Here is a 26,588-nt window from a genome sequence, read left to right as displayed (position 1 = left end):
AACAGTGTTCAGTAATCGTCCATGTGGGCGCATTCATCGAGAGGCTGCGTGGCATCGTCTTCATCTTCGTCTCGAACGATCGATAGAATGTTGTACACGGCACGCGGGAAGACGGATGTAGGTCCAAGTATGTGCAAACGAATGTCACATTTCTCCAACGCGTATTTCCATTTCAGGCCTTCGCGTTCCGGAAACTTCATAGCCTGAAGTTCATGAACTCGATTAATTATGTGGCGGCACATGATCGATGTAGCACACGGTGCGTAATACTAAGAACCTGGAACTGTGCAGCCGTGCAACCGAGGACGCGTTCGGCTGCGTCCCCAAATAATCGGCAGCCGATAAGATAGCCCGTGTCGTCCTTCAGATTTACTTTTAGATTAAGGCTCGTTACGTTCAAAGGCGGACGAGTCCCATTCCCGCAGGGGCACTCGAGATCCATGCACGAGTCGTTGCCGTTGACGACATGTCTCTTGCACACCGCGCTGTGAGAAACGGAAAGGAATATTTGATGGACGCGGCTAAACGTCGACTTTAATTAAAGGAATAGCAAGAGAAGTGAACCATCTATTGGATATTATCCCGGGACTTATGCTCTCCGTGTTTATGTCCATCACGTAACCTTTCAAGATCGAGGCGAAGTGGAGCCTCTCCCCCTGCTTCGTCTTTTTGTTTAGCTTGGTCGAGATATCCTGCACGGTCATCACAGCCGTAATAGTGTCCGCTGGTTGGAAAGAAGAACAAAGGTAGGGAGGGGAAGAATTTTCCTTCGCCATTTACAGACATATACGCTGCAAGTAACTCGATCCTGTTCTTACGATTCGGCGTGACAAAGACGTTCTCGGACATCACATCGGAGTCGAGGCATTTCACGGAGTTTCTAATGGCGATCGCCTGCGGTACATTAGGGTTCTCGGTGATCAGAGTCTTCCTGGCTGCAAATTTACAAGTACGAGGCATTCTATGAAGTCTCGGTTATCGTATCTCCGACCACTATGTTTCAGCTAAGACCTATAGACAGGACGATTTTCTTGCGGAAATTGTCGTAAGCAACGCGGGCATCGGTGAGAGAGAGCGCGGTGGTTTTCGGCTCCCATAACGCGGCCCTGTCGATCCATTCGTTCTCCCAGAGAACCATTGACACCACCTCGCCCGTCGATCCATCCGCTGCCTCGAAATTCCGAAACCGTATGCTTCTAGCGTCCTTCGTCATCACGTTACGAATGTCACTGACCTATCGAACATGAACCTTTGACAGCCATACGTTTATCTAGAAAACCTATCAGGGTCGGCGTGAGTCGTGTGGAATTTGTGGAATATTCCACACTTGAGATTGTGCTGTGCGTGGAGTTCCACGTTCGGGAATTTGATAGGCACTTTGCCATTCTTTATGTTTTGTTTGCGTAGATGCTATTGAATTTTAAGCTGTTGAAACCTGATCTGTTAATCTGTACTCCCCCCGAACTCGGGAAAAATCTGCTCTGCCGACCCTGCCTGCAATATCATCTTTCCCTTAGTTTACTATTGCAAAACTCCTATTACAGTAACCGTTGGATCCGAGATTAGAGACGTACGTCTCTAGTAATACTTGGACCCGAGATTAGAGACGTACAAAGGTAACGACGACCAAGACGTCGACATATTGATCGCGCAGCGCTTCCAGGTTCTCAAAAATGCTTTTCAGAGTTCGCAGCTCGGTCAGCTTCTTAATCGGGAGCATCAGCAACGGTTCGTATGTTGCGCGTGTTGGTGCGTCGTGAATTTGCACCAGCGCGTTGCCCTCGTTTACCGTCAGGCTGCACGGGCTGGACACCGACGGAACGAAGAATTCGTTCCTGTCCTCCGGACGGCGCTCCATCACTTTCGGATTGATTACCTCCACTGTGAGTCGTTCAATGTTTTTCAAAGCGTTAGCGGTTGAAATTTATACAACTCGATAGGTGTAGATCGAAATGCGTCTGTTAATCTTATCAATTATCAAATTTATAGTATATGTATATACGGGGTTGTCCAATTGCAATTGAAGTCTAACTATCAGTTATTTCCAGGACACACTGTTTATAATAGTAATAAATCCTTATTACATTCCTTAATCCTCGTTTAAGGGGTTACAGCACTTTGGACTCGAAAAATATCAGCTATCTTCAAGATTTTTTTTGTTGAGAAAATGACAAAGAAAATTAAGAATCTTTTATTAATAAAAATTATGTTAATATATCGCAAAACCGCTATATATTTCTTTACAATGTTAAATTGAAAAGATCCTCGCAAAGTTTCAAGCGAATCGGATGAAAATTGTACGCGTTAGCCTGTCCACTGTTTGTGAAATCATCGTTTCGACGACCGGTCACAGCGACGCCATTTTGTTCGAAGGAAACAAACAAACTTTTTTTTGTGTACTTCAATAGTTGTATAATAAATGCTTAGTTATAGATTTTTAATTTTCTTCATCATTTTCTCAAAAAAAAATCTTAAAGGTAGCTGCTATTTTTTTAAATCCAAAGTGGTGTACCTCTTAAATAAAAAATAAGAACAATGCTACAGTGGTATGAGCCTAATGATTGGAGGATAAGATGTAATGGACGAGATTCAGCTAATTTGCTGCCATTACATCTAAGCCAGATCAAACTTAACCCATATACACAATTTTGATAAATTGTAAGATTAACAGACATATGCATTAATCGTTCCAAACTCGATACCAACCCACACTACCAATATGCAACACCGAAGACAACTTCTTCACGAATTGCACGCTGCCCCATACAGTCACGTTTATAGAATCCTCCTCGGAATCGCGTAACGTGAACGTCCATACGCCCCGTTCTCCATGATTAACTAAAACAGACATTCAAAACCTTTGAAAACGATGTATACGTTAATTAAACGTTCCCTAAAAAACACAGCCATACATCTCGTTCTCGTGGCATCGATGCTTTTTATATTGAAGCTATTCACGATAATGCCGATTACAAGCGCATTCTGCGTGCCGGCCTGCAAAGAGCTCAACGCCTGCCTGTGGACACACGACATCGTTTTAAAGATGTTTTAAAGACTCTCCTTTTAACTTAAACTCTGCAGCAAATTCTTTGCCAAATAGAAAGCACCATCCACTTTCAGCGCTCCGTTCCTCCAACAATCGGAGAATGATTCTTCGCGCGCTTTTCCAACCACGTTTGAATTCAAAACGTCGATTCTAAATCGGATATGTACTCCCTTCTAATCCATTCTTATCGAGTAAGCTTCTTCCCGATTCTCATACGTCTGATAAATATTCATTAACGTAAGCGAAATGTATTTCGCCTCTTGATATTCCAATAAGAATTTCGAATTAATTGGCAAACGACCGATCGTCGGCAATCAATATTGTAAAGTAGCTGCGTTGCGAACGTGGCTTAAGTTACGCGTGCGCCTTCAAGTTGGCAACCCTGACGCGATGACACTTGATTCACTTTCATTGACTTTAGTGACGTCGGTTCGTGGGAGGTGAACTTTTTCGCGACGGGGTTCATGATTTGAGGGGCTTTTTTTCAAAGTTGTCGCGTGTCACGGTCTTAAGGAGCAATGGCTGACAGCGAGCAGAAGGCGATGCAATTACTGGCCGAGGCCGAGAAAAAGCTGAACTCGAAGGGTTTCTTCGGCTCGCTGTTCGGGTAAGTTTACCACATCCATTCGCTTGAACTCGTCCGGCAGTGAATCTGCCACATCTCCCAGTCCCATCATTTATTTACGCTCGTCGATCGATCGGATCGGTTCCGCGTTTTTACGGCCTCGATAAAAACATATTTCCCGTCTGTGCGATATTTGTGCCTCGTTCAACAGACTGCTCGCTACATGCGCATACCACTGTGCTCTATATGTAACAGTTGCCATTGAGTCGCGATATAGCCCGTCAAAACTAAATTAGGATGCGTCGCGAGAAATCGCGCGAGCATTCATTATCGACGCACCAGTAATTTCGTGGTAATTATTGCCTCCAGTTCTCCATTTTTCATTTCGATCATTGCGCTCCCGCTTTCCGACTAACGAATGACTCACGTTTTTTTGTGTTATGCATCAGACTTTGGAATTGCAGTTTCAGTTGTTCGTGTGTTTAACCGTCATGTTACAGTGGATCGTCGTCGAAAGTCGAGGAGGCTGTAGAATGCTACCAACGCGCCGCAAATATGTTCAAAATGGCAAAGAAATGGAGCGCAGCTGGGAACGCCTTCTACGAAGCGGCAGACCTGCATACGAAGGCGGGCAGCCGCCATGACGCGGCTAGCAGTTACGTGGACGCATCTAATTGCTTCAAGAAGTCGAATATCAATGGTAATAATCAAGGCTCGCTTTTGGCAGAATCGGGGCAACGATTTCATGGTTCCACTTTATTCCGCAGAGGCCATCAGTTGCTTGTTAAAGGCGATTGAAATTTATACTGATATGGGCCGGTTTACAATGGCAGCTAAGCATCATCAGAACATAGCCGAGATGTACGAAAGCGATGCTGTGGACCTTGAGAGAGCCGTTCATCATTACGAGCAGGCCGCTGACTATTTTCGTGGAGAGGAAAGCAATTCGTCTGCCAATAAGTGTCTTTTGAAAGTTGCGCAGTACGCCGCGCAACTGGAAAACTATGATAAGGCTATTCAAATTTATGAACAGGTAAGTTGCTGTACGTTGATAGAGTTCTCGGTTGTTTCTTGAATGTAAGTGCTTACGTAAATTTGCTTTTCCACGTTCGCAGGTTGCTTCCGCGTCTTTAGAAAGTTCTCTATTGAAATATAGCTCGAAGGAGTACTTCTTCCGAGCAGCGCTGTGCCACTTATGCGTGGATGTGTTGAACGCGCAACACGCAATCGAACGCTACCAAGAACAATATCCCGCGTTCCAAGATTCCAGGGAGTGCAAGCTGATAAAGGTACGAGATAAATAACTTTCTCTAATTAACAATAGAAACGAGAGACGGAGAGATGCTGCCAGAAATCAGAACGTACTAAAGAGTAACATGGCATTACGTTTTGATACGGTAGACGCTTTTAATTCTTATTCCAGACACTAATAGAACACCTCGAGGAGCAACACCTCGAAGGTTTCACAGAGGCGGTAAAGGAATACGATTCAATCTCACGATTGGATCAATGGTACACGACAGTATTATTGCGTATTAAAAAGCAAGTTAACGATAACCCGGATCTACGCTGATCGGTCGTTCCTTCTTTGTGCTATTTCCTGTCGATGATATTATTAATCCAACTCTATATGTATTCTTTTTTAAGTCGTACCCTGCTTTCAGTGGAACTTGTAAAGTAGTTTCGTTTTTGTACCCAAATATATTTTTCATAACATCTACTTGCACTCTTAGCAAACTATTACATGTTCATCGGTTTAGTTATCATGTATATTCATAGAGTATCGTCATCAAAGAGTATAAAGAACTTTAACTAAAACGTTCACTTAAATCCTGCCGATGTACTGGGCATACGAATAAACATAGAAGCAAATAATATTGGGACTCTGTTGATATTCATACTTATATAAATAGCTCGCCGAAAAAAGGTCATAGCTTTGTGCAGTTTAATTTGGTCGCATACGAACGTAATGAATAATCGAGAGTAAACGCGAATGATTTTCATGAGTTCGGAAACTTCGGTAGATGTGGTGCAGCCTGAGATCTATCATCTTAAAGATTCTTACCGTATTTATTGGCTGGCTGCGGAACGAACAATTCTAGCTAGCATTCACTTTCGATTATATGCTTTAAATGTTACTTTCTCTTTATGGTTTCTCTGGAATTGTTGCAAGAAGATGATAGTCAGTTGTTATCTTTACACTGCCAGAGTATCGGACCAGTGAATACGATCGTGCATAATGCCTACTTCAAGAAGCATGGCACTTTCTGTTAATATCGAGGCTTCCTCATTTTCTTTCAAACATCATCGTAGGGAACTCGTTATAAACATATGTATTTAATCTCGAATTTCAAGTACACATATAGTATCGATTGTTATCTTTTTTTTCAGTAATGTAGTGCTTTGGAAATAGTATCGTTCACGGTTCATTGATGGTGAAAATTAGTTTGCGAAAAGGGAATATGATCGTGACATGCATTTAATTTAACCGGGAACAATATTTTGCGTAAGCTTTCCCCGTTACTATTTTTTTTTCTAATTTAAAGCACGTACTTATATTGCTTCCCATGTTGACGGTTGATTTGATCGATGTATATTTGTACTTAGACGTAGATTCGAAGTAGCGTGTATAGATTGGAAGACTTTAAAGCGTCGTATACGAATTTATTTTATTTCACGTTGATTTAATGCTGTTTGATGATTATACATTCTATCTATAACCGCACCATTTTGTATTTAAAACCAGTTGAAATTGCTTCGATACACATATAGGCATCACACAATGTATAAAAGTGTTTCACTGTTAAGTAGGAATAGAAATAACGTTGCATACACAGGAAAGCGTACGGAGAGGAGCGTTACTTTCGATGCGCATAATTTAAGCATCATTATTTCTCTTCAGCAAACACTCATAATTGTAAAAACGTTCGATTTCGGTTCGTCATCAGAGAAAATCGCAGGACCCTAGACGTATCATAAGAAGTAGCGTCTAAATCGCGTGATCTTCCGCACGTAATAAGTTCTTTGTATAGATTTCCACAATGCCTATATATAGTCACACTTATATGTACATTAATTTGATAATTCTAATTCTTTTTAATCAGCGAAGAAAATCAATTTCCCATTGATCAACTTACACTGTATTAATTTCGAGCATTTTATACGATTCAAGGAGACATCCGTAGCGACTACATTCTTTCGTGGCTCGAATAATCCGCGAGCCAAAGCTGATTAAAGCTTATCGATCTAGCCCTTCAGGCTTCGACAGAAGCTGGTCGCTACGATGCGTCGACGTGCACTAGTAACGCGAAAAGAGTATGTGTAATTGTATACGTCCGATCTTCTCGACCTTGTTGCGTACGAATCACTGTTTGCGACGGAGGAACAAGTGTTCTACATGCATCGTAATATTCCATCGTTCTGTTTCGCGTTCTCCTGTTGATTGTACATGCTTGGTTCGCGGTCTCCTCGCTCGAAATTCTGCTGGGCGTTCTCTTCGCGCAGCGGAGAAACTCGGCGCGAGTGAGATGCTTGATTACGAAATGGATACTCTGGAAACGTAACGGCGTGACCCGTTTCGGCCGTGCGTGTAAAGATTTATTTATTTCCCTGTACATATTGGATGTTGTTGGTATGTTGTGTACATTTCGTTTCTCAATTACTGATTAAAACGGGACATTCTACACCGGACCACGGTGGGGCGAGTTTTATATATGCGACACTTTGGCTAGAATAACACCGGGTTTCGGCAGACTTCACAGCACCACGTATAGCAGACACTACTTTTAATGGCAAATCGTTGATACGCTTGAAAAGCTACGACCCCGCTTTTAATAATGATAAGGGCAGTACAGCAGCGAACAATGTATCTAGACGCTGGTAACCGTTTTATAAAGTGTTCCACGTATTATTCAATAATATAACTTAACACTCGTACGCATTCTTCAGGCTCTAGGGATGGTAGCGAATTAGGCAATGCGCGGTAGAGTTCTCCAAGTGAAATTACTCATTCGAAGCATGCGTAGTCGTCTCCCTTTTTTTATGTAATATTAAAACAGGCAGCAACAACGTAAGGGACATGGTTGCAGGCTCTCTCGTATTGTATTGCGCATATAGTGGATCGCATATTATGAGATTTACTTTGTAAATAAAGTTATTGGATACGAATCCACATTTGACGTGTGATTACTTTCCCATTAATTTCCCTGTACTTAATTAGCTGGAAAGAATTCTCGGGCTCGCAGGCAAACGCAACGCTGCCTATTGCGTGTTCAGGTTCTCCAATGAATTAGGAAATTTTCTAACAATGATTAACAGTTCTCTCGCAAATATGGACCCTTGACTATTTTTTGCAGTGTCTTTTGTGCATGTTTTGTTTGATATGAAGTATTTGCTAACGTGAGAGAGTGTCCGTTCCCTGGCTAGGTGTCCTAAAGAAACCTGCTGTTCCGCCTATCTCTGTCCTTTTCTAAACAGAATGCCCTCTCACTCTAATCGCGACCTCCTTGCATTGTGTAGTCCTGCTACCAGAAGCTCTAAAGTATCAGGCTTGCATAATCAAAGTTAGTGACACGCTAGTCACACCACCTATCTCTATCCTTATCGCACGCGCTAGTTCTCTCTCTCGCACACGCCACCTATCGCCATTCCTGTCGCTCGCGCTCTCTCTCGCACACCTCGGTCGTGCAACCTCCATCTACATCCAACGATCCTGTTAACTCGGGCGACTTCTCGAATGAAAACGTACTTGAACCATCGACGAAGTATAGAATAGAATTTATTAAGACGTCTTAAATGTTTTATGAATGACTTAAATATCTTATGTGACACTTGTGGACACTTGATTCTCACGGATAATTCGTATATTCAGGTGCAGTTCCTAGGATGCATAATCTACCCCGTTAATCTTCCACGATATTCAAATTCTCTGAAGAAGGTGATTTAGCTGCAAGGCTCATAGGAGAAAGTATACTTAATTTATTTAAGAATTTTAGTCCGTGCATCGAAAGGTTCTAGTCTTCGTACAGAATTGTTAGAGTTTATTAAGGCTTTGCCAGTTTATCAGATATATATATATATATATTTTTTTTTTTTAATAAAACAAGTGCCCTGCAGGATCCGCGTAAGATCAGTCTCGAAGAAGACGCTACAGTCATCTAGTAGCGATACCTGTATAGTAAGTTCGCTGTTGGTACTGTAGAACATTACAAAAACTTTTTTATTTATTAACATTTTCACATTCTGAGGCCCTACCTAAGCCTTGTAATCCTTTCCATTCCCCATAATTCTATCTACTATAAACTGGAACGTACTAATATTCAGTACATACAGACGAAACTACTTCCCTCCCCCATATGTTACATTATCGCACCTACAAATCCACTCGCATCGAACTCGATAAAACCGACGCACTTAACGACAGTTTCAAATGTCCCTAGACCAACCATACAAGCAGACTCTTTCTCTGCCACATAATTACCAAAACACTTAATCGCCAGAGAACGAGCGAATGCTATTAACCCAGAAAACTCATCAGTGCCCGTGAAACACCTAATTACATTCAAAAGCCTGGCAATAATCCCGAGCCAATACGGTGAAAGAGCCACCGGGAAGCACATTCCCCATTGGAAGAAAGTTCGCACACACTCGCAGCGCGTACGCTCCTCGTGTGTCCAAAAATGCGATCACTGAACCCGAATATGCCTCAACATTTAAATATCGATTAAAAGCCTCAACACGCCCCCTCCCCCAACCGTGGAATAAACTTGCAGTCGAAAAAGAGGAGAGCCTACCACGATCGATGATGATCGCGCTTTCTACACGCTGCTGCGGAGCTGCTCCCTCGATTCGTACGCGACACGATTCTGGTTCGAAAGGCAGTGCTTCACGTGCGGCTGATCGAAGCTCGCTCGTCCTCGCTCATCCTCCACAGATGTGCCCCGAGCACTGTCCGTTCAGCTGACTCCTCTCGCTCCTGCTCCACGCGAGCCCGCCACGAACGATTCTCCACCGTGCAGTGAAACACAAGGCAGATAAAATTGCTCGGTTCGTGACTGAGGAAAATCGGGCCCCGGATCATCGAGGTGGCAGCGGGATCACGCGTTCCAACACGTTCATCCCCGGACAGGTGAGCGATCCATTGCTCCGCGGCCCGTATGCTTTTCGGGGGCTCGCCTCTTCGCCGTCCTGGCGTTTCTTCCCAGCTCGTTCGCGCCTCGTATGTTCCCGCTCGATACGCACGCGGTAATCGGGGACGAAGCAGCAACGATTCTGCCGAGCAATCTTTGGCACTTCGGTCACCTATTTTTCAGGTTGGGTAGAATGTCGCGGAGTAATCTCGGCAGAAGAGAAAGTACATAATAATAGTCTCGTTAAAGAGAAAGGAGCGAAGACACCGCGGTCGAACGAAGATGCACGACACAGATGCCCGTGAGCACTTTCGAAATACAATCACTTTGGCTACTCGGATACAATCCTGTTGCTCCGTGCCAAGTAACATGGAATTCATACTAACCGAGCAGACGAAATAATAGAATGAGACCGTCGATTAATACGCTCACGTGAATACCTCAACTGCACGCCGATCATGTTTCTAAATCGTAGTTCAATGTTCAGTGTATTTACATTCGACTTGTACCTTTCTAGGCCTGCGTAAGAGCAGGCGCGGTTCTGTCGTTTATAGGAGCGTGGTGCGCGATGTTCGGTGAGTAACGCTATGGTTGTTCTAGAATGGCTCGTGGACAACAAAGGATCCAATCACAAGCTAAGGCGGCGGAGAAAGCTGCGAAGGTAAAGAAGCAGCAGGGACACAGTGCCAATGATCAGAAGAAGGCTGCGCAGAAAGCTTTAGTACACGTGTGCGCGATTTGCAAGGTAAGCCTGCATTTCGATTCGTTCGGCTCCGCTCAGAAACTTGTAGGAGATTATTCCACCTAACATCCGTGACGCGCGGAAACTTGTAACACGATGATCTGTTAACAGGCGCAGATGCCAGACCCAAAGACTTACAAGCAACACTTTGAGAACAAACATCCTAAGAACGAGTTACCAGAGGACTTAAAGAATCTATGATAGTGCGATCTCCCACGAGGGCGCGGAGCAGGGGGATGAAGCAGAGAAGGAAAATTAACGCGAACGACAAAAGTGATATAGTTCAGAGTTCGTCTGATCGCTATATAGTCCTAAATGAAATTATAAATTGAACCTTGTTAGCGTTTAAAACGAACCACTGCACAGTCAAGAAATGGATCATCGTGCACGGTTCAAAATTATTCCGACACTATCAATGACTTGCTTGTGTGGCGAAAACAGTCTAACTTCTTTTCCGATAATGTCCGGCGTTTCTCATTTAATTCACGATCGCTGAGTTCTCACTTAAGCATAAAAGTGACTTGAGTATGTACATTGCTAAGAAATAAAGTTAATCGATTTAGCAAAAAGGATTCCAAGTATTTGTATGTACTTCAACGTCAAGGGCAGTAAAACAGTACGGATTACCTTGTGTTTTCTGTAAGTAGAGAGGGCATACCGATCGCGTACACTAATGGAGCAGAGATTAATAGAAAAAGAACGTAGCAATACAAAGATCGAACGTTGTTTGTACCGTATTTTCTAAGCACGAAAATAGCTGTTTCTTCGGACGTTCTCGTGTTGGGATTTAGATCGAATGCATTTCGTTTAAAGTTACACGGTTTTTGAACATTAGCGAGTTGCGTGTAGTAGCGAAGAAGACGTACGAGGAGCAAGAAACTGCCATTTTACAATGTCTCTGTTAATTACTTTACTAAATGAGAATATTACACGACTGAAACACTGTATCGCGTAGCTCAGTCCACAGAAGTTTTATCATTGATTTTTCTTATACTTTAGCTTCGTTTCTGTACATCTGCGTTCGTGCACAGAAAAGAATCTATGGCAGCTCGTTACACAATACTGTGTTACACCGTACATGTACTAGCGTTTAGTGAAGAATCGTATTCTCGCGTACTCGTGAATGTTTCGGTGCGTACTGTATTTCAAAGGATACTTGAAAGATCAAGAAAATGATTCATGTTACAGATGGATTGATCAGTGTTCACTATTGACGGGGGTTTATAGGAATTCCTAGCGCGTATTTAGTTTAGAAATAAGTATGCATACTATGTAATTTGTTCGGATAAAGTAATTATAGAATTTTACACCACAAACCGGCGATATTCTTATTCACCCGGAATCATTTCCGACCGGTCCATAATCGTGACGCGTTATCAGAATCCCTGATACTCTATCTCTATAAAATCGATCGTATTATCTTTCCACCCTTAACTTCGAATTTCGATTGGGAGCTCTATTTTGAAAATACGATGTTACATCGTTACGAAGCAATCTTGTCTCCCCATTTCCTCATCCTTAGTTATTAATGGTTCGACCGGCTCGCGCGATAACGATAAAGAATAAGTAGAAATCGACACGGTGATAAAGGTGTCACGTGGCAGCGATCGACGAAACTGTCGACGTCAGGAAAATTCACCACTTTTTCCGAGTCCGCGGATTTTTATTCGCTCTTGCCGCGTCACGATTACTTGTCAACGGCATCAGCCGCCTCGAAAGTTACATCATACAGCGCAAACGCGGAGGCCCTTATATACCTACGGGTCTGTGGCCGCCTCAGTGTATTCGGTACAGCCCGTGGAAGAGTGTTCACCGGCTCTTGCCTCTTGTGATTCATCTCCTTCCTTAGCGATCCAAAATTGAATATCTCGGTGACTTTCATTGAGACTGTTCCGTGACGTACTCTACTCGCTCGTCTCTTGTCACGAGTAGAGTTAACCGTAACTTCTCCTGGGGCTCTACGAGGCAGCGAACTACGTTTCACTTTATCGCAAGGTACAACGCACACAATTTATTCCCTAATATTTTGCAAACGAATCACACCCCGCTTTTTCTCCTTTCAAACGAATCATACCCTTTCTCTCGTTTCATCTTGGTAAGACAGTTCGTTCGCGAATACAATATGGAATTGGTAGAAAACGCGGTATGTACACAGGGAGGGGAGCATATTTCGTAAAACCGTCGCATGTTGAATTAAACTTGTCGTTTCAACGTAATTATTTAATCGGTTGTTCAGCAACGCGATCTATCGAAATAGTTTATCGCGGTGGTATATTAAAATACATAGTGGGATTTACGTGGAAACAGACAAATTCGTTACGACGGAGTACCTACAGTCGGGAACTCTGTTAATAATCAGGAAAGTGTACCTACGTTTGATGCAACATCTCTAAACTATTTCGAATCCCATGTGACGTTAGAGTGACCCGTTAGATCATCTTTGATAATAATTCACTGGAATTTCGTAATGACCTGCGATAATCTAATCGTAAACTCTTGCCAATCATTTAAATAACAGATAAGGGAATTGAAAAACAATACCCATTAATCCGAATTACCGTCTGTCTCGGCACGTTACGCGTGTCTTAAAAGATATCCCCCTACATCAACGAACTTCCAATTGCGCACCGAAAGCAGTATCAACTTCGACTCGATGAATCTTCGATGCATTGGACCGTTTGAAAACAAACGCTGCGCGTGTTTACGGACACCGGATACGTTTTGTCCGCGTTCGAATAATAGTACGATAATCGGAGAATGTTTAACTTAAATTCCACGAAGACCTTGGGCATCTCTCTCCGACCTACCGTGCTTGCGAGATACGTTGACGGGTTCGTCGTGGGGAGCGTTGAACGTGGATGAATGCATGCATCGAGTTAATTTTTAGGTTACACAAGATACAAGGAACTTGTTTGCGCGGAGTTGTTTGACCTGGGAGGGGGCACATGATAGTGGAATTGTTTTCTTTTCTTAGATCCATTAGCTGCTGTGTATATTCGCTAGGTATCGCCAACGACCGTTGACATTCCCTGAAAATTCTGCTTCTCGGATATACAATTATTGACAATCGTTCCAAATCGAACTCGAGTAACATCTGACTTCGATTCCTGCACGAATCGCCACTGTAAATAAAAGGTGAACGCGGTGACTACTTTGTTGCAGGGAAATAAAAAATGAATGATGAATCCTCTCCCAAACAATTCCACTCTACAACTTGTTAAATAACTCGGGTCATTCCTCGACTATATAGAAACGTCTGAAAACAATCCCACGGAACTCGATACGATTCTAATCATTCGGTTCAACACCTAACCCCGCGCCACATAGCGTAAGCTTCGACAGGAAGCAAATTTTCTTACAAACCTGATTGTTTCCAGCTCGTTTCGACCGGAACGATAAGAAATGGTGGACTCGGTGTTTCGTACTCGGTCTCTCGGCGCAGCTGCTGAAGGTGTCCGCGATCAGTACGCCGATGGAAAGGCGGCCAAGCTGTGGGAGGTTTTCATCGGCGACAGGAAGCAGAGGACGCAGAATTATCGAGATTTCCTGGTGGGATTACTTCGGGCTAAAGGGTGCCGCAGGGTCTTGGACGTGGCCTGCGGCACTGGTGTCGACTCGGTGATGCTACTCGAGGAGGGCTTCGACGTGGTCAGCGCAGACGCTTCGGACAAGATGCTGAAATACGCTCTTCAAGCTAGATGGCAGCGCCGAAAGGAGCCAGCTTTCGATAACTGGGGTAAATATTCATTTGGGGTATAAAACAGCGTTGTAACAAGTTATCTGATACGGGGAAAGAAGCGATGACTGGCCATTTAACGGTGAATTTAAAAAGGCACTACTACGATAAGCTACTCGGGAGGTTAGTCCCTTGAACTTCATCTTCTGATTTGTATCTAGACTATTTGAAAAAGATTCGATCTTCTCCCGAAACTTTGGAATAATGAGCTCTATGCTCCTTGGTACACGAAGATACAGGATTTCTTTAAATATTTTTAGGTGTCGCTTGCAAAGGCTTGCCAGATCTTTTTGGAAGCAATAACGTCGATTATTTTGAGACCTCCGTTACCGTGCGGATCTCAATACTCTCGAGATAATTTCCTCGCTGCAGCGAAATTTCTCGCGGGATCAGCACAGAAGAGCGAAAACAGCGATACAAGAACGATCGCTTATTGTCCTCGCGCGATAAAGCTTGGATCTCCGGAGCTGAAGATTTCTGCCCGACACGAAACCCTGCCCTCTCTCGCGAGGGCAACGAAATCATTGTGAAACCGCGAGCAGATAAAGAGTCTGCATATTTTTACGGTTGCTGTAAAAGCGCTCGCCTTTATCGCTTATCGCGCGCGAAAGTAACAGTTCCATGGTAGCGTAGGACAGATGCCTCTTATCGCAGGTCAATCGTCTTGCCCCTCGAGTCTTCCACGTTGTTCTGCGTATCGTGAGAATTAACGCTACAAGTATGTACTTGCCTAACAGTCATTTCTCCTGCGTTGATTCTTTCTAGTGATCGAGGAAGCGAATTGGTTGACCCTGCCAAAGGACATCAGCCACGTGATGGGGGAAGGATTCGACGCTGTGATCTGCTTGGGGAACAGTTTCGCCCACATGCCGGACACGTTCGGGGACCAACGGGAGCAGAGGTATAGCAAAAGATCCTGTACTACTTCCTCCAAGCCTCCGCAGACTTATCGCACGCTCGGTATTCTTCTAACTCCCTCTCTTAATCACAGGCAAGCATTGCTGAACTTTGAGCGCTGCGTGAAACCCGGTGGCTTGTTGCTCATCGACCACAGGAATTACGATCATATCGTAGATACCGGCAGTCTGCCGTCAAAGTGCATATATTATAATGTGAGTAGATACGTCGAGGCCCGCGAGCTTGGCGAATTGGAACCACTGGTTCGATACATTTAAAGGCACGTTTGCGCTGCATTCCAGAGCCCGCATATGACGAATACCAAAACCTCCGTGCTGTTCGTTTCTGGTAAGCCAGCCATCGTCACCCTGGATTACATAATGTCCCGGGACAGCAGCGACGGGGAGCACCACAGCGACGGCAACGATAACCAAGAGCACGCGTTCAGGCTCTCTTACTATCCCCATCGGTTGAACATCTTCAGGGACATGCTGGACGAGGCGTTCCATTACAGGGCCAAGCACACCATCTACGCGGACTTCAAGCGTTTAGAGGAGGTGAAGACTCCTGGCTTCTATATCCACTTGCTAGAGAAGCCTGCCTAAGGCGGAAAGGGATCGCGAGAATCTTGGGCCATGTTCAGCTTTCGGGAATCGTTCGTTTTGCGCGCCAACGATCCCCGCGGGGTCATTCCAGTCCGTCTGCGACGGCACGCGAAGGAGGGTTTCAAGTTTCAAGCTCCAAGCGATACCGAGGAGCGCGCTCGCCTCCGACGATGACCTAAGTACCTCATGATGCACGTTGTAAACTCTTACGTTCCTTTATTTTGGTCTTGTACGCCGGCGTGAAATTATGCCACGCGTTATTATATATTATATGCTCTCTCATATACGTACACGCATCACGACGAGAACATTTCCGGTCCTGTTGCCCTTCCACGGCTCCCTCGTGTTTCTACTTTTCATAAATGCGATGGCGACGATCGTTCGCGGATTTCATTGTAAGTTCGAGGAGATGGCAGTAAATGTATATTATGAAACGAAAAGAACGGTGTCGAAGGATTCATTCACCACATGTACACAGAGAGAGAGAGAGAGAGAGAGAGAGAGAGAGAGAGAGAGAGAGAGAGAGAGAGAGAGAGAGAGAGAGAGAGAGAAAGACAGAGAGATACACCGTGGCGTCGAGTTTTAATCCTTTTTTTATTATAAGTTCGAAAGCAGCTTTCTTTTGAGTATTCTAGCCAGGCTTCGTTCGATGCTACAATTTGATCTCTCGACTCGATACTTTTATTCGCTTTTCCCTTCTCGTTACCGAGCGGTCGCCGACGACGATTCGCGAGGCTCCTTTGCATCCTCTTACGACCGCCTCGATCTCGCCGTGTAGTTCAGAAACGCAATTGGGAAGACTAGCGACGTAAGACCGCGCAGAGAATCCGAATATCATTTCTCGGGCCGCTCCTCTCCGTCTTCGGTGTCCGGCGCTTATATTCTACAATGGAAACGCTCGCGCTTACAGCCCCGCGTTCGAGGTCTCTCTCGAAGCCGGGGCACAGACGCTCGACAACCCTGCATCGCCTCTTTGTCCGCCGATTTTGCAACGAGTCGGTAACCTGAGCCGCCGGCGAATCGATCCGGCCGTCGACGATCGCTCGGACCGACGAAGCACAACGGCAAGAGAGCAACAACGCGGCGAAGATCACGCGTAGTACCATGTTTCATCTCGTTCGTCGCGTTCCGTTCGCTGCCGCGCGTCGAGATCGCACGACCCGATGTTCTTTACGGAGAGTTCGCAAGGGATCGGCCCGCCGATCATCGGGCGCCGCCCGGAGGATCCTCCGGATCGTCTCGATCCATCGAAATTGGAGAGGAATGGCGAAGGATCTGCTCGTTGGCGTGCTGAAAGATCGAAAGAGAAAGCTTTATTTCCGGATCGCTTTGGAGCACGGATCCTCTGCGGCGCGCGTTAGTCGGCGAGCGTTTCCGGAAATGACGAGGACAGAATTTACAAGGCCGAGGACTGATTACAGTGCAACGAGTTGCCCATATAGAAAAATGGACGAAGTGTTTAGTTATAGCAAAAATTCCCCCTTTCCCCCCCCCCCCCCCACCGTTCTAATTATATTAATAATAATAGTAATGTATATATATATTTTTCTTTATTTCTTTGTTATTCCGCTCGAGATAGCTACTATAGACTCTCTTAACCATTCTCACACAAAAAATTCGGTACGATCACGGCTTCTTCGATCGTCGCAGCGATCACTGTCGTCGTCGTCGTCGTAACGTGTTACGCGGCCCTCGAATAGACCTCTCCCGCTTCTCCTTTCGTTCGTCCCGTTAAAAGAGAAAAGAACGTGAAAATGCAATAGAAAATCGACAGCAATTGCACAAGCAGAGGAAAGCTTTGTACACTGCGATCTGGTATGCTGCTCTTCTGTTATTCAGGGGAACCTGGCTCGATCGAGATCGAACGGTTCTCGTGTAAATGTACCAAACGCGAACTCGATTCAGATTCGCGGATAGGGCCCGTGCTCGTTTCCTTTTACCTCGATCTTCGACTGCTCGAGAACAATTACTCAGTGTTGCCGGGAGAACTCTGCGCGTCACACGTCACATAACATATATACACTAATACGACTTGTGCACGCCGTGCGAGGAATTGTGGCACTTCACCGCGTTACCGACGCAAACATGCGTTTCCCTTCTATTGCGCGCAGAGGCTTCTCCTGGCGACTCTGCTCGGAAGCATGAGAAAGAAACGAGCGGAAGTGGCAAGTTTTCCGCGTCCAACGACGCGTCTCGGTGAATCGAGGACGACGACTCGTGTCGCGACGCTCTCCTTTCGAGCACGGCGATAATTTATTATTGCAAAGTAGCTGATATAAAAAATCGTAATATCACATGTGTTGTCCCTCTCTTCCCCCTTGATCCTTTCGCGTGCACTCTCTGCACCCTCCACGCTCTCCGCCGACAACCAGCTTGTCCGTCGGCCGTCGCGCAGTCCCCGGTTTCCATTCCCACGCCGATCCGAGCGTCAAACGCTCTGCAAACCTTTTCCGTCTGGAGACACTATTGACTATGGTGTCTCTATCTCCAACGAGCATGCACCGCCATCTGCCGACGAGAAACGCCAAATGTTTTGTCGTTGCATTTGCTGAAGACAGCGCGTCGATCGAATTCCCTCGTCCTCGCTCCTCCTTCTCGTACTGCGTAACATTTGGTGCTTCGACAATTTCGCGTGGATCTTGGGACGTGGGACGTAAAAATTCCTTGGAGCTTTCGAGTCCAAGCGGAGTTGGCAGAATAGAGGTGCGAGCGAAAGGCCGAAGGCGTCCTCGATAGGATTCTTCGGCCTACTCTCGTGTTCTTTAATATTCTCTATATAAAAGGGTATTTCCTTGGAAAGTTCGAGTGCGATCTTTACTTTCGTTTTATGGTTACTGATCGAGTCGTGTGGCGAGGACGAAGAAACGTGCGCGAAGAGAGAAGCTCTTGGGCAGCGAACAAAGCAAAGGGATCTCCCTGCGATTCCAAATCTTTTGCGATAAAGAGGTTAAACAGTCTGTCGGTAAAGTTGATAGCTTGATGCACCGCTAGAATACAATTTTTAAGACTTTAAACAGCTTGATTACAGTTTTAACTCGTTTGTGGAAGAGAATGGGTAACAGAACAGGTTTAATACCAGGAGCGGATTTGTGTATAGGCTAACTAGGCTGCAGCCCAGGGCTGCAAATTTTGTGTAACGATACATTTTGGGGAGAGACAAATTTTGAGATGTGAACATTTTTGGGGATACCTTTTGAATCATAATATTTTATGATATTTCGCGAAAAAAAAACGGTAGACGCTTGTCAACCGAGGGTCGCCAAATCTCCAAATCCGCCGCTGTTTAATAGCGAATTCGGTAACTCGCACTGACTCTGCACTGGTGCCAAAAAATGACTTACAGAGCTATCTTCCTTTCTATCAGAAAAAACCAATCCAAGTCATTTTCTGGCACCCGTGCAGAGTCAGCGCGAGTTAACCGCATTCGCTATAATACTTTTCGAGGGGCGATGAATATTAACTACCCCCGGAATATGAGCTCTAAGTTTAGAAGAATCTATTCGATCGCAAGAAGCTTGGAATCGCAAGCGGACTTTCTTCTTTATCGTGAAAAAGGTAGCAAGTCGCAGCGCTTCGAGATCTCGCTCGACACAGGCGGTGTTGGCTTGATCGAGCTGCTAGAAAAACCGTGCCAACGGCATGGTTAAACTTCCGCGCTTTCGTTAAGTATAGAAACTACGAATAGAGCCAGCTATATCGTCTCCGCCGCTAAAACCTAATTAACAAAGTCCCTGTGACTGTTCGATAAATCGTCTGCGCTCCCCTCCTCCCGTGTAACATGAAATTAGAACTACTCGCTCCGTCTCGCGCAGAGACGTACACTCACACCCCTCTCACACACGCGGGCAATCTTTCTCCAGCACTCTCGGCATTCCGCTCGCTCCTAGAGTATATTTATAATATTTACACGCACGGGTGTCCCTGTCAGCGCGTTCGCCCCCCATATTTTCCCTTCTCACCTCCGTCGGCCCCTCTGAACACTCGAGGGTGGGCCGACGAACCGAATTCGGGATCGCGGATCGACGACAGCCTGAGTGCGATCTCGACAGCTATAAAAGAGCTACAAAACTTTCGACGCAGGGTCGAAACCCTGGAGGGGGTGCTCTCATCCCTGGAGCTCGGCTCGAGTCAATTCCTCCCCTCCCCCCGCCCCTATACACTCTAGAAAGATGCAAAATTCTGCGACAGCTTCCCTCCCCTGCACCCCCCAAGTGATCGAGAACAGTTCGCTCCGATTAATAATCGATCGACGCGATTCCCTCCCGAATCTGCTGCGCGCGTTGTGGAAAACTATATTTCTTGAAGCTCCCCTTTGCGGTTCGCCCCGAGGCCCTGTGCCTTATGCTAACGGAATATACCTACGGCCCTATTCGATTAATCGTTACGTGTCCTGCTAACGCGAGACCGCTACTTTCCATCTTTGATTGTCCTTCGAGGGTTGTTTCGACTTGCTTCTCTCCCTGAATCGAGGCGGTGCAATAAAAAGGCGATAGAAAAAAAAGAAAGATGGACTCGTCGTTAGCCTAGCTAATCGGAGATCAGAGCTACGCTTTACAGGCCTGGCCCCGCTGCCGGGACGTCCGCCGCGGCGGAGGTCGGGGAGCGGGGGCGGGAAAATGTGTGGCGATCGGCGCGAACGCGCTGCCACGGAGGCATGCGCCATGATCATACGAATATGTACACGTCGTAGTTACAAGATATATACACCTAATATTGCTGTTCGGCTTTCGTCAACGCCGTGCACGCGGGATTAGGTCATCGGCGCGCAACGTGGCGAAGCGTCGGGACCGTCGGCGCACGGGATCGTCCGCGAGAAACGAGACACTCACAAGGGAACATCCCGAACCCGGAGATTCAAAAAATTCTGAAACTTCGTGGATATGTAGGGAATTTCCCCCCGATTGCAACGGAATTTTTGTTCGCCGCCCAAATTCACTCTAAGGGGGTGCGATCGACCCCTGAAAATCCGGTTGTTTTCCGATTTTCTGTTATAACTCGTGAACTGTAAAATAATTCTTTTACCAAATGTTAGATCTAATTAAAAGAAGTAACTTTTGTCTCGAAACTTTTTTTTCTATCTCTTAAGTTTCGCGAGTTATAACGCAAAATAGGAAAATAGTCGAATTTTCGGGGGTTAATTTCACCCCCTTCGAGTGAATTTGAGCAGAAATTGCGTTGTAATCAGGAGGAAATCCCCTACATATTCACAGTTTCAACATTTTTTCAATTTTCGGCTTTGGAATCTTCCCTTGTTAGACACCAAAATACCGCAAGAAAATATGCGCGGCACGATTGGGCCAAGTTACACAGAAAAAAAATTAGTGAAACACAGTACGGGCATCGTCATTTTCTGATGTTTATTTTGCAAAAATAAGGGGAGCCAAGGGGCCCTAGTACCCCCGCAAAGAAAAAGGAAAAAGGAGATTGCTGTAACCACGACTGAAGTAATTCAAGAGCTTTGTAAAAAGAAATGAAAACTGAATATTATTCGTTAAATAAATTGTTTTAATCGCCTAATGAATTTTATTGAAATTGCATTAAAAATATTTTTATCCCTTCACCTCGGCTCCCACCAAAATTAAATCCCGAGTGCGGTGCTGTCTTACATTATACAATTATTAAAACTACCAAGCCGTAGTTCTATTTTAGGCTTAAGGAGCAAAAGCTACAGAGAATTTAAAATAATATTAATTATACTAGCTATTGTACAACCCCTTGAAAAATTTGTAAAACAGTAACGAGAAATAAAATATACCTAGCAGAAATAAAGCTGGTTTTCTTTAACAATTAAAATAATAAATATAACAAGAAATTTTTAATAATAATAAAATCTTCAAACTTTCACTCAGTGTCAGATCATTGAGGGTTGGTAGATTCCTGCATAACTTGGCCCAATTGAAGCGAGTCTAATGTCCCTTTTTCCCCCAAGTCTCTATGCCCAAGTTCGAAGTTCCTTAATCCTTCGGGGAATTTGTTATAAATTATTTTCCGTGCGATTCAAGTGCTCGTTCTTCAAGGGTTGCTTAGATACCAGATCCCGACCGTGGCCCACACTTCGTTGGATCGAATGCGCGTGTAAAACGGAGACGGAGCTTCCGCGAGCTCCGAAACGCGTGCACCAAGTGGAATGCAGCCTCTCGAGGCGTGGCCAAATTGACTTTTAAGAATAATTTATCGTGCAGAGTGGCTCGGCACGCACGGAGAGCTCGAGTGCCCGTAGCTTCGACGATAAGCGAACGATGGTAGCGTTTAGAAAAATAATGGCCACGTTTTCTCGCGCCTTCTTTGGATGTTCGGTCAGATTTCTACGCGACCCTCGCGATTTTCGAGACACCCGAGGGTAATGTCTGCCGAAACACTCTGCACCAGGGTTCTCTTCGAGATCAGAGAGAATACTTTCCGACAGGAGACTAACTTGCTTATAAAAATGGGAGGCGAGAGTTGGCCCCCGGAGGACCCCGTCTAACTCATTCCAACGATCCTACGGTAGAAGCTAAGGAAAACGAGCGAAAAATCCTCGCTCCACAACCCCCGTCTGTCTTTGCGAAAAATTCATCAGTGTCCCCTTCAAGTTTCGCCCCCAAATTATTACACAGTTAACTGTGCAAATTGCTAAATAAGCCTAAAGACCTCGAGTGTCCTTTCTACTATTCCACACAGTGCTTCCACCCCCAAGTAATATCAGTATAAAAACCTCAAGCCATCCACCCGATTGGTTGTAACTTAAAATCAACATCTGCTAAATGTAAATTAACATGCTCCACTAAATCCCCCAATTTTCTTTTTCACCTTGCCATACAATTCTTAGGTAGAAAAATGGACAAAAGATCCGATACAAATGTATTCAACATCCTAATAAAATATATACAGATATCACAAAAGAGAGAAAATATAGAATCGATGACCGTCAAGGTCGAAGAAAGAAGATACACGGTAGCACGAAGTGAGGGAGCACTGTCCGATGCAGTAAATAAATGCAGAAGTAGACGAAACAGCGAGCACTGGAGCAGCGAAGTGCGTCGTTTAAAACACGATTTAATGAAAGGGAATCGCAAATGAAACCTGGTGAAATGGAAGCAGCGTGTCCTCCGAGGGCGAGCCTCGCCGGAATCCTTCCTCGAAGCGAAGAACATCGATGGCTTTCAGGCTTTTCGCACAGTCACTACCGAATTCGATCGCGCGCGGCTCGGTGATATAGAACGGGTCGGAAGGGTTATCGATGATCGTTCGCGTGGTCGCGGATCTCCCTTCGAAAAGCTACGAGAAACCGACGTGGAAGAAAGGACCGACGCGTCCTGTCTCCTTTCTCCTTTAACTACCGAGCTCGGCTGACCTTCCCGATCGGCAACCAAAACAGGGCAGCCGGCGCCGTGTTTTCATGCCCCCATCCTGGCACCCGCCGACTTTCCGACGCAATGTAAACCGCTCGAAGCGATCGCAGAGACCAGTCTTATTGTTTGCTACGGGTTTTAGTGGAAGGGGCAGCTGGCGAGTCTTTCGTGCCGATTTCTCTTTCCTGATCTTTCAAAATCGTGGTCTCTGCGTCGCATTGAGCAGGGTTGCAGGGCACAGAGAAAGAAAAAGGTTCAGGACTTGGTGGATAATGTGTGGTGGTTGTAAAACCGAGGATGGGATGCTTAAATTGTTCTTAAAATTAGCATAATTGCTGGAAAATGCGTTCAAGATGTTCCAGATGTTCCTCATTAATTCTTTAGTATCTTTTGTGAAAGTTAGGGTTACCATGTGGCCCGGTTTTCAACCCTTGTCCCGGGTGTCCCGGTCGGTTTACAAATGCACCCCTGGTTTTCTTATTTCTTAACTTTTGACGGAACTCTACGCAGAAATTGAGAATAATGAAACATTTCTGAAGACAGTTTTATGTACAGAAAAATAAGACTTGGCTCAACAATTTAATGTTGCCGTACTTGTGATTATTGTTCTGTTTCTCATTGTATGCCATTTGTTAATCAATACGATAAAAGTTCCTTCTCAAAACATTTTTGTTCTGTCCCTTTTTTTAGAAAAAGAAACATGGTAACCCTATCGCAATTGAATGCGTATCGTCGTATCAGCCACTGAGTATTTTTCATTCAGTTCAACGAGTTTCTTTTAAGTCTTGAACCCTTTTTTTCGTGTACCCCACAGGAAGTAACGTTGAAAGGAAAACGCCCCATTTTTCCCATCCACTTTCCTATTGCTTCTTCGTTCCCTTTCCCCTCGTTTCCATGGGTTCCTGTTACTTAAAATCTATCGCGCGCCTCCACGAGTCTAGCTGAGATCCTCTAAGATGCGTGTAAACCTACGAATACAGTGTACGTGTGTGTATGTATGTATGTGTGTGTGTTACATTACGTAGAACGTGAGTATTCTGAATAGTTCTCATTCTCTCGTTATTTTTTGGATTTTTTTTTCCTCTCTCTCTTTACGTTTCGATGTCTCGAAGAAGCCGTCGCCAAGCAGTTTAACTCGATAATAACGCTTTTTTTTTTCTCTTTTGGTTTGCTTATTGCTTTTTGGCCATGCAAAAATATGCCAACTCGTAGTAGCGGGAGCGTCTCGTCGGCGCGAAAGTCCCCTCCCTCCTTTTTAATTACTCTCTGTTTGTCGCCCCCTTTACAATTCGATATCGTTAATTAAATAATTACTAGTGCTTCTCTTCGTCCAGCTCGCGTGTACCGAGCGCGACCCTCGTGTCGAAGCTCGCCTGAAGACCAATCGCGAAGCGGCTTAGCGAGAAATTGCAGCGCCCTTAAAAACGTACGCGGGTGAAATTACAAGAAATTACATCTCGGCTATCGGTACATCTCCCTTCGGGTCCACGTCAGTTCGTTGAAAAAAGAAATATAGAGTTCGCCAAGCGGGCCGCTCGAGGACTCGTACAAAACACTCCCGGCCGCCGCTCTCTCCGCTCGATGTCTCACCCTGGGCGGGCGTTATCCGCGCTCGGGATCGTCGCGCGGTTCCTTTAGCCGGAGTAAAACGTCCGCGATCACCCGGCTCTGCCGCGGGGCGTGCGTGTCGCGCAGGATCGAACGTGACTTCGTTCTACGAAAGGCGATAACGATCGAGGATCGTGCCACTAAATTTTGTAGAAGTTGCTCGGGCAAGGACCAAAGAATTATCAACTAATCGGTAGCTCCAAGTCCACCTGAGCCTACACGTCCGCAGCTAAAACAATAAAAACCCAGTCTCAGCCTCGCGCGACAGCAACGGGTGATCCCAAACGCTCCGGGCAGTAAAGCGCAAGTCCCTGCAGGCTGTGTTACCCCTCCACGGCTCACTCAATCCCACGCAACGTTCTCAGTAGCACTGTGCCGGCTACAGAGGGTCCCAAGGTGCCGCTGCTCCTGGTTCCGTCTTCCCATAGACCAGCAGAGCTCGGCGACTCACCGAATCCTCTGGTTCCAAGGTTCCAAACACTTCACCCGGCTCCCCGGGTCTATCGAGACACTTGCGGGTTGCGTCCAACGAGCGTCCTCAGGCCAGGAGCCACGAGACGACCGTCCGGATCCTCAAGAACTTTCACAAGTACTCCCTGGGCCTGGGCGGAGGCCTCTTCCTGTCGTTCCTGTCGCTCCTGTCCGCGGTGCCTGTTGTCTGCTCCCTGTCGTCGGTGCACTCGAGCATCTGCGTGGTCTCGGTAGCCTCGGACGGGCTGATGGGCTGCGTGGCGAGCGGCGCCAGCGGCGCGGCGCCTTTGTTCCTCGACTTGCTGCGCCGCTTCCTCAAGATCAACGGGCCCAGCGGCGTGGAGTCGTCTGTTCTAGACGAGGTCGCCTGGGCAAGCCTCTCCAGCAGTTCCTTGCTTACCTCCCTCGACGAGCTCTTGTAATCCGGGTCCTTGAGCCTCTCCGACTGCTGGGACTGGTGGTGATGATGGTGGTGATGATGATGCTCCTGCGACTTGGAGACGCGCTCCGTGGTGGTGCCCTGCTCCCTGTAGCCCTCGCTCACGCCCGTTGACGTGGACGTGGTCGCTAGCGACACCTTCTGCTCGCTCATCCCGTTGCTCCCCGTCGTCTGCGTCCCCTGCGAACCCTGCTGGCACCCGGACGAGCCCTGACTAGTTCCTTGGCTCTGGCCAGGCCCACCCCCACCTGGTCCGAAACCACCCTTCTGCTGCTGCGGGCTCGTAGCCGGTAGCCGGGTCACCAGGGCCTGCAGCATGTCCTCGATCTTCGCCAGCCTCTGGTTCACCCGCTGCACCTCCAGCTTCAAGTCCACCTTCACCTCGAGCACCGCGGCCAAGATCTCGCGGTCGTGGCTCGACTGCGTCGTGATCAGCCCGTCGTCGTAGCTCTCCAATCGCCGTAGCTGCAGCTGCTTCGAGTCCGCGGCCGGCAGCGGCTGGATCTCCTTCGTCGTCTCCGCGTCACCGGACTCCTCGATGGTGCCCGTCAGCTTCGCGAACTTCGGGAACACCTTGTTGCTGCCAGTGCTCGAGCTGGGGCGCGCGTCTCTCGCGCTCAGAGATCGCTTGAACGTGTCCGCGCCTGTGCCACCCTCGCTGCCTGAGTCCAAGCTCGCGCTACCTGCGCGGGCAACGAGTTTTGGAGGATCAGTGGCTGAACTTTCAGTGCACGGTAAAGGCTGGTCCAGTCAGTTTAGTAATTTATCGTGCGTGGACACTAAAGTTTAGTCGAGTAGTTCAGTAAAACAATGGTAAATTACTAAATTACTTGCCACGCGACTAAATTACTGGACGTGTCTGACCCAGCCTTAAGGGGACTAGACAGTCGTTTCTGGTGAAGGAAACGCTTTCTTTTTAATGCATTTGTAGGAAAATGGTAAATGGAAAATGATTGTTATTATCATAGAGATTGAAGAAAAATTGGTATGAAATATTTGTGTGCTTTAAAAATGGCGGTG

General features: G+C 46.1%; 5 protein-coding genes across 15 annotated transcripts in view; 3 read left to right on the top strand and 2 right to left on the bottom strand.

Annotated features, from left to right (window-relative positions):
* Hdm (meiosis specific with OB domains hold'em) lies at positions 1-13,526 on the bottom strand. 5 transcript variants are annotated; one of them, XM_076813739.1, is made up of 9 exons: positions 3,848-4,117; positions 2,913-3,016; positions 2,707-2,838; positions 1,613-1,881; positions 1,012-1,234; positions 819-935; positions 565-724; positions 278-485; positions 1-203 (listed from the first exon to the last, which is right to left on the bottom strand). In XM_076813739.1, the coding sequence occupies exons 1-9, from the start codon at positions 3,871-3,873 to the stop codon at positions 9-11; spliced, it is 1,434 nt and encodes a 477-aa protein (XP_076669854.1). In that variant the 5' UTR covers positions 3,874-4,117; the 3' UTR covers positions 1-8. The 5 variants fall into 5 exon arrangements, with proteins under 5 accessions (XP_076669854.1, XP_076669857.1, XP_076669858.1 ...); XM_076813742.1 differs by lacking the exons at positions 2,913-3,016; positions 3,848-4,117 and adding an exon at positions 13,289-13,526; XM_076813743.1 differs by lacking the exon at positions 2,913-3,016 and having other exon boundaries at positions 3,664-4,117.
* Positions 3,444-7,784, top strand: Alphasnap (Alpha-soluble NSF attachment protein). Its single transcript, XM_076813749.1, has 5 exons — positions 3,444-3,653; positions 4,112-4,311; positions 4,379-4,644; positions 4,727-4,900; positions 5,035-7,784. Exons 1-5 carry the CDS (start codon positions 3,565-3,567, stop codon positions 5,182-5,184), a joined length of 879 nt encoding a protein of 292 aa, XP_076669864.1. The 5' UTR covers positions 3,444-3,564; the 3' UTR covers positions 5,185-7,784.
* LOC143369604 (zinc finger protein 706) lies at positions 9,396-11,797 on the top strand. 3 transcript variants are annotated; one of them, XR_013085450.1, is made up of 4 exons: positions 9,396-9,738; positions 10,340-10,484; positions 10,593-11,547; positions 11,581-11,797. XR_013085450.1 is itself a non-coding variant. In XM_076813754.1 (3 exons), the coding sequence occupies exons 2-3, from the start codon at positions 10,341-10,343 to the stop codon at positions 10,680-10,682; spliced, it is 234 nt and encodes a 77-aa protein (XP_076669869.1). In that variant the 5' UTR covers positions 9,396-9,738; position 10,340; the 3' UTR covers positions 10,683-11,797. The 3 variants fall into 3 exon arrangements, 2 of the variants coding, with proteins under 2 accessions (XP_076669869.1, XP_076669870.1); XM_076813754.1 differs by having other exon boundaries at positions 10,593-11,797; XM_076813755.1 differs by lacking the exon at positions 9,396-9,738 and adding an exon at positions 9,923-10,040 and having other exon boundaries at positions 10,593-11,797.
* Positions 12,246-16,162, top strand: Gnmt (Glycine N-methyltransferase). 2 transcript variants are annotated; one of them, XM_076813748.1, is made up of 5 exons: positions 12,250-12,476; positions 13,859-14,217; positions 14,983-15,118; positions 15,209-15,329; positions 15,417-16,162. In XM_076813748.1, the coding sequence occupies exons 2-5, from the start codon at positions 13,884-13,886 to the stop codon at positions 15,717-15,719; spliced, it is 894 nt and encodes a 297-aa protein (XP_076669863.1). In that variant the 5' UTR covers positions 12,250-12,476; positions 13,859-13,883; the 3' UTR covers positions 15,720-16,162. The 2 variants fall into 2 exon arrangements, with proteins under 2 accessions (XP_076669862.1, XP_076669863.1); XM_076813747.1 differs by having other exon boundaries at positions 12,246-12,476; positions 14,983-15,329.
* A 132-nt stretch (positions 16,163-16,294) lies between these two features.
* The window catches only part of Eag (potassium voltage-gated channel protein ether a go-go), an 89,794-nt gene continuing 79,500 nt past the window's right edge, over positions 16,295-26,588 (bottom strand). For all 4 annotated transcript variants that reach the window (XM_076813714.1, XM_076813716.1, XM_076813715.1 and 1 more), the window contains one exon: positions 16,295-26,251. In XM_076813714.1, the coding sequence (XP_076669829.1) occupies positions 25,242-26,251 (1,010 nt within the window). In that variant the 3' untranslated portion in view covers positions 16,295-25,241. The remainder of the gene's footprint in view (positions 26,252-26,588) is intronic.

The sequence above is a fragment of the Andrena cerasifolii genome, chromosome 6 (genome assembly GCF_050908995.1).
Source record: "Andrena cerasifolii isolate SP2316 chromosome 6, iyAndCera1_principal, whole genome shotgun sequence".
Classification (NCBI taxonomy): Eukaryota; Metazoa; Arthropoda; class Insecta; order Hymenoptera; family Andrenidae; genus Andrena; species Andrena cerasifolii.
The sequence above is the reverse complement of the archived record's forward strand: the minus strand, read 5'-3'. Positions and strand labels throughout refer to the sequence as shown.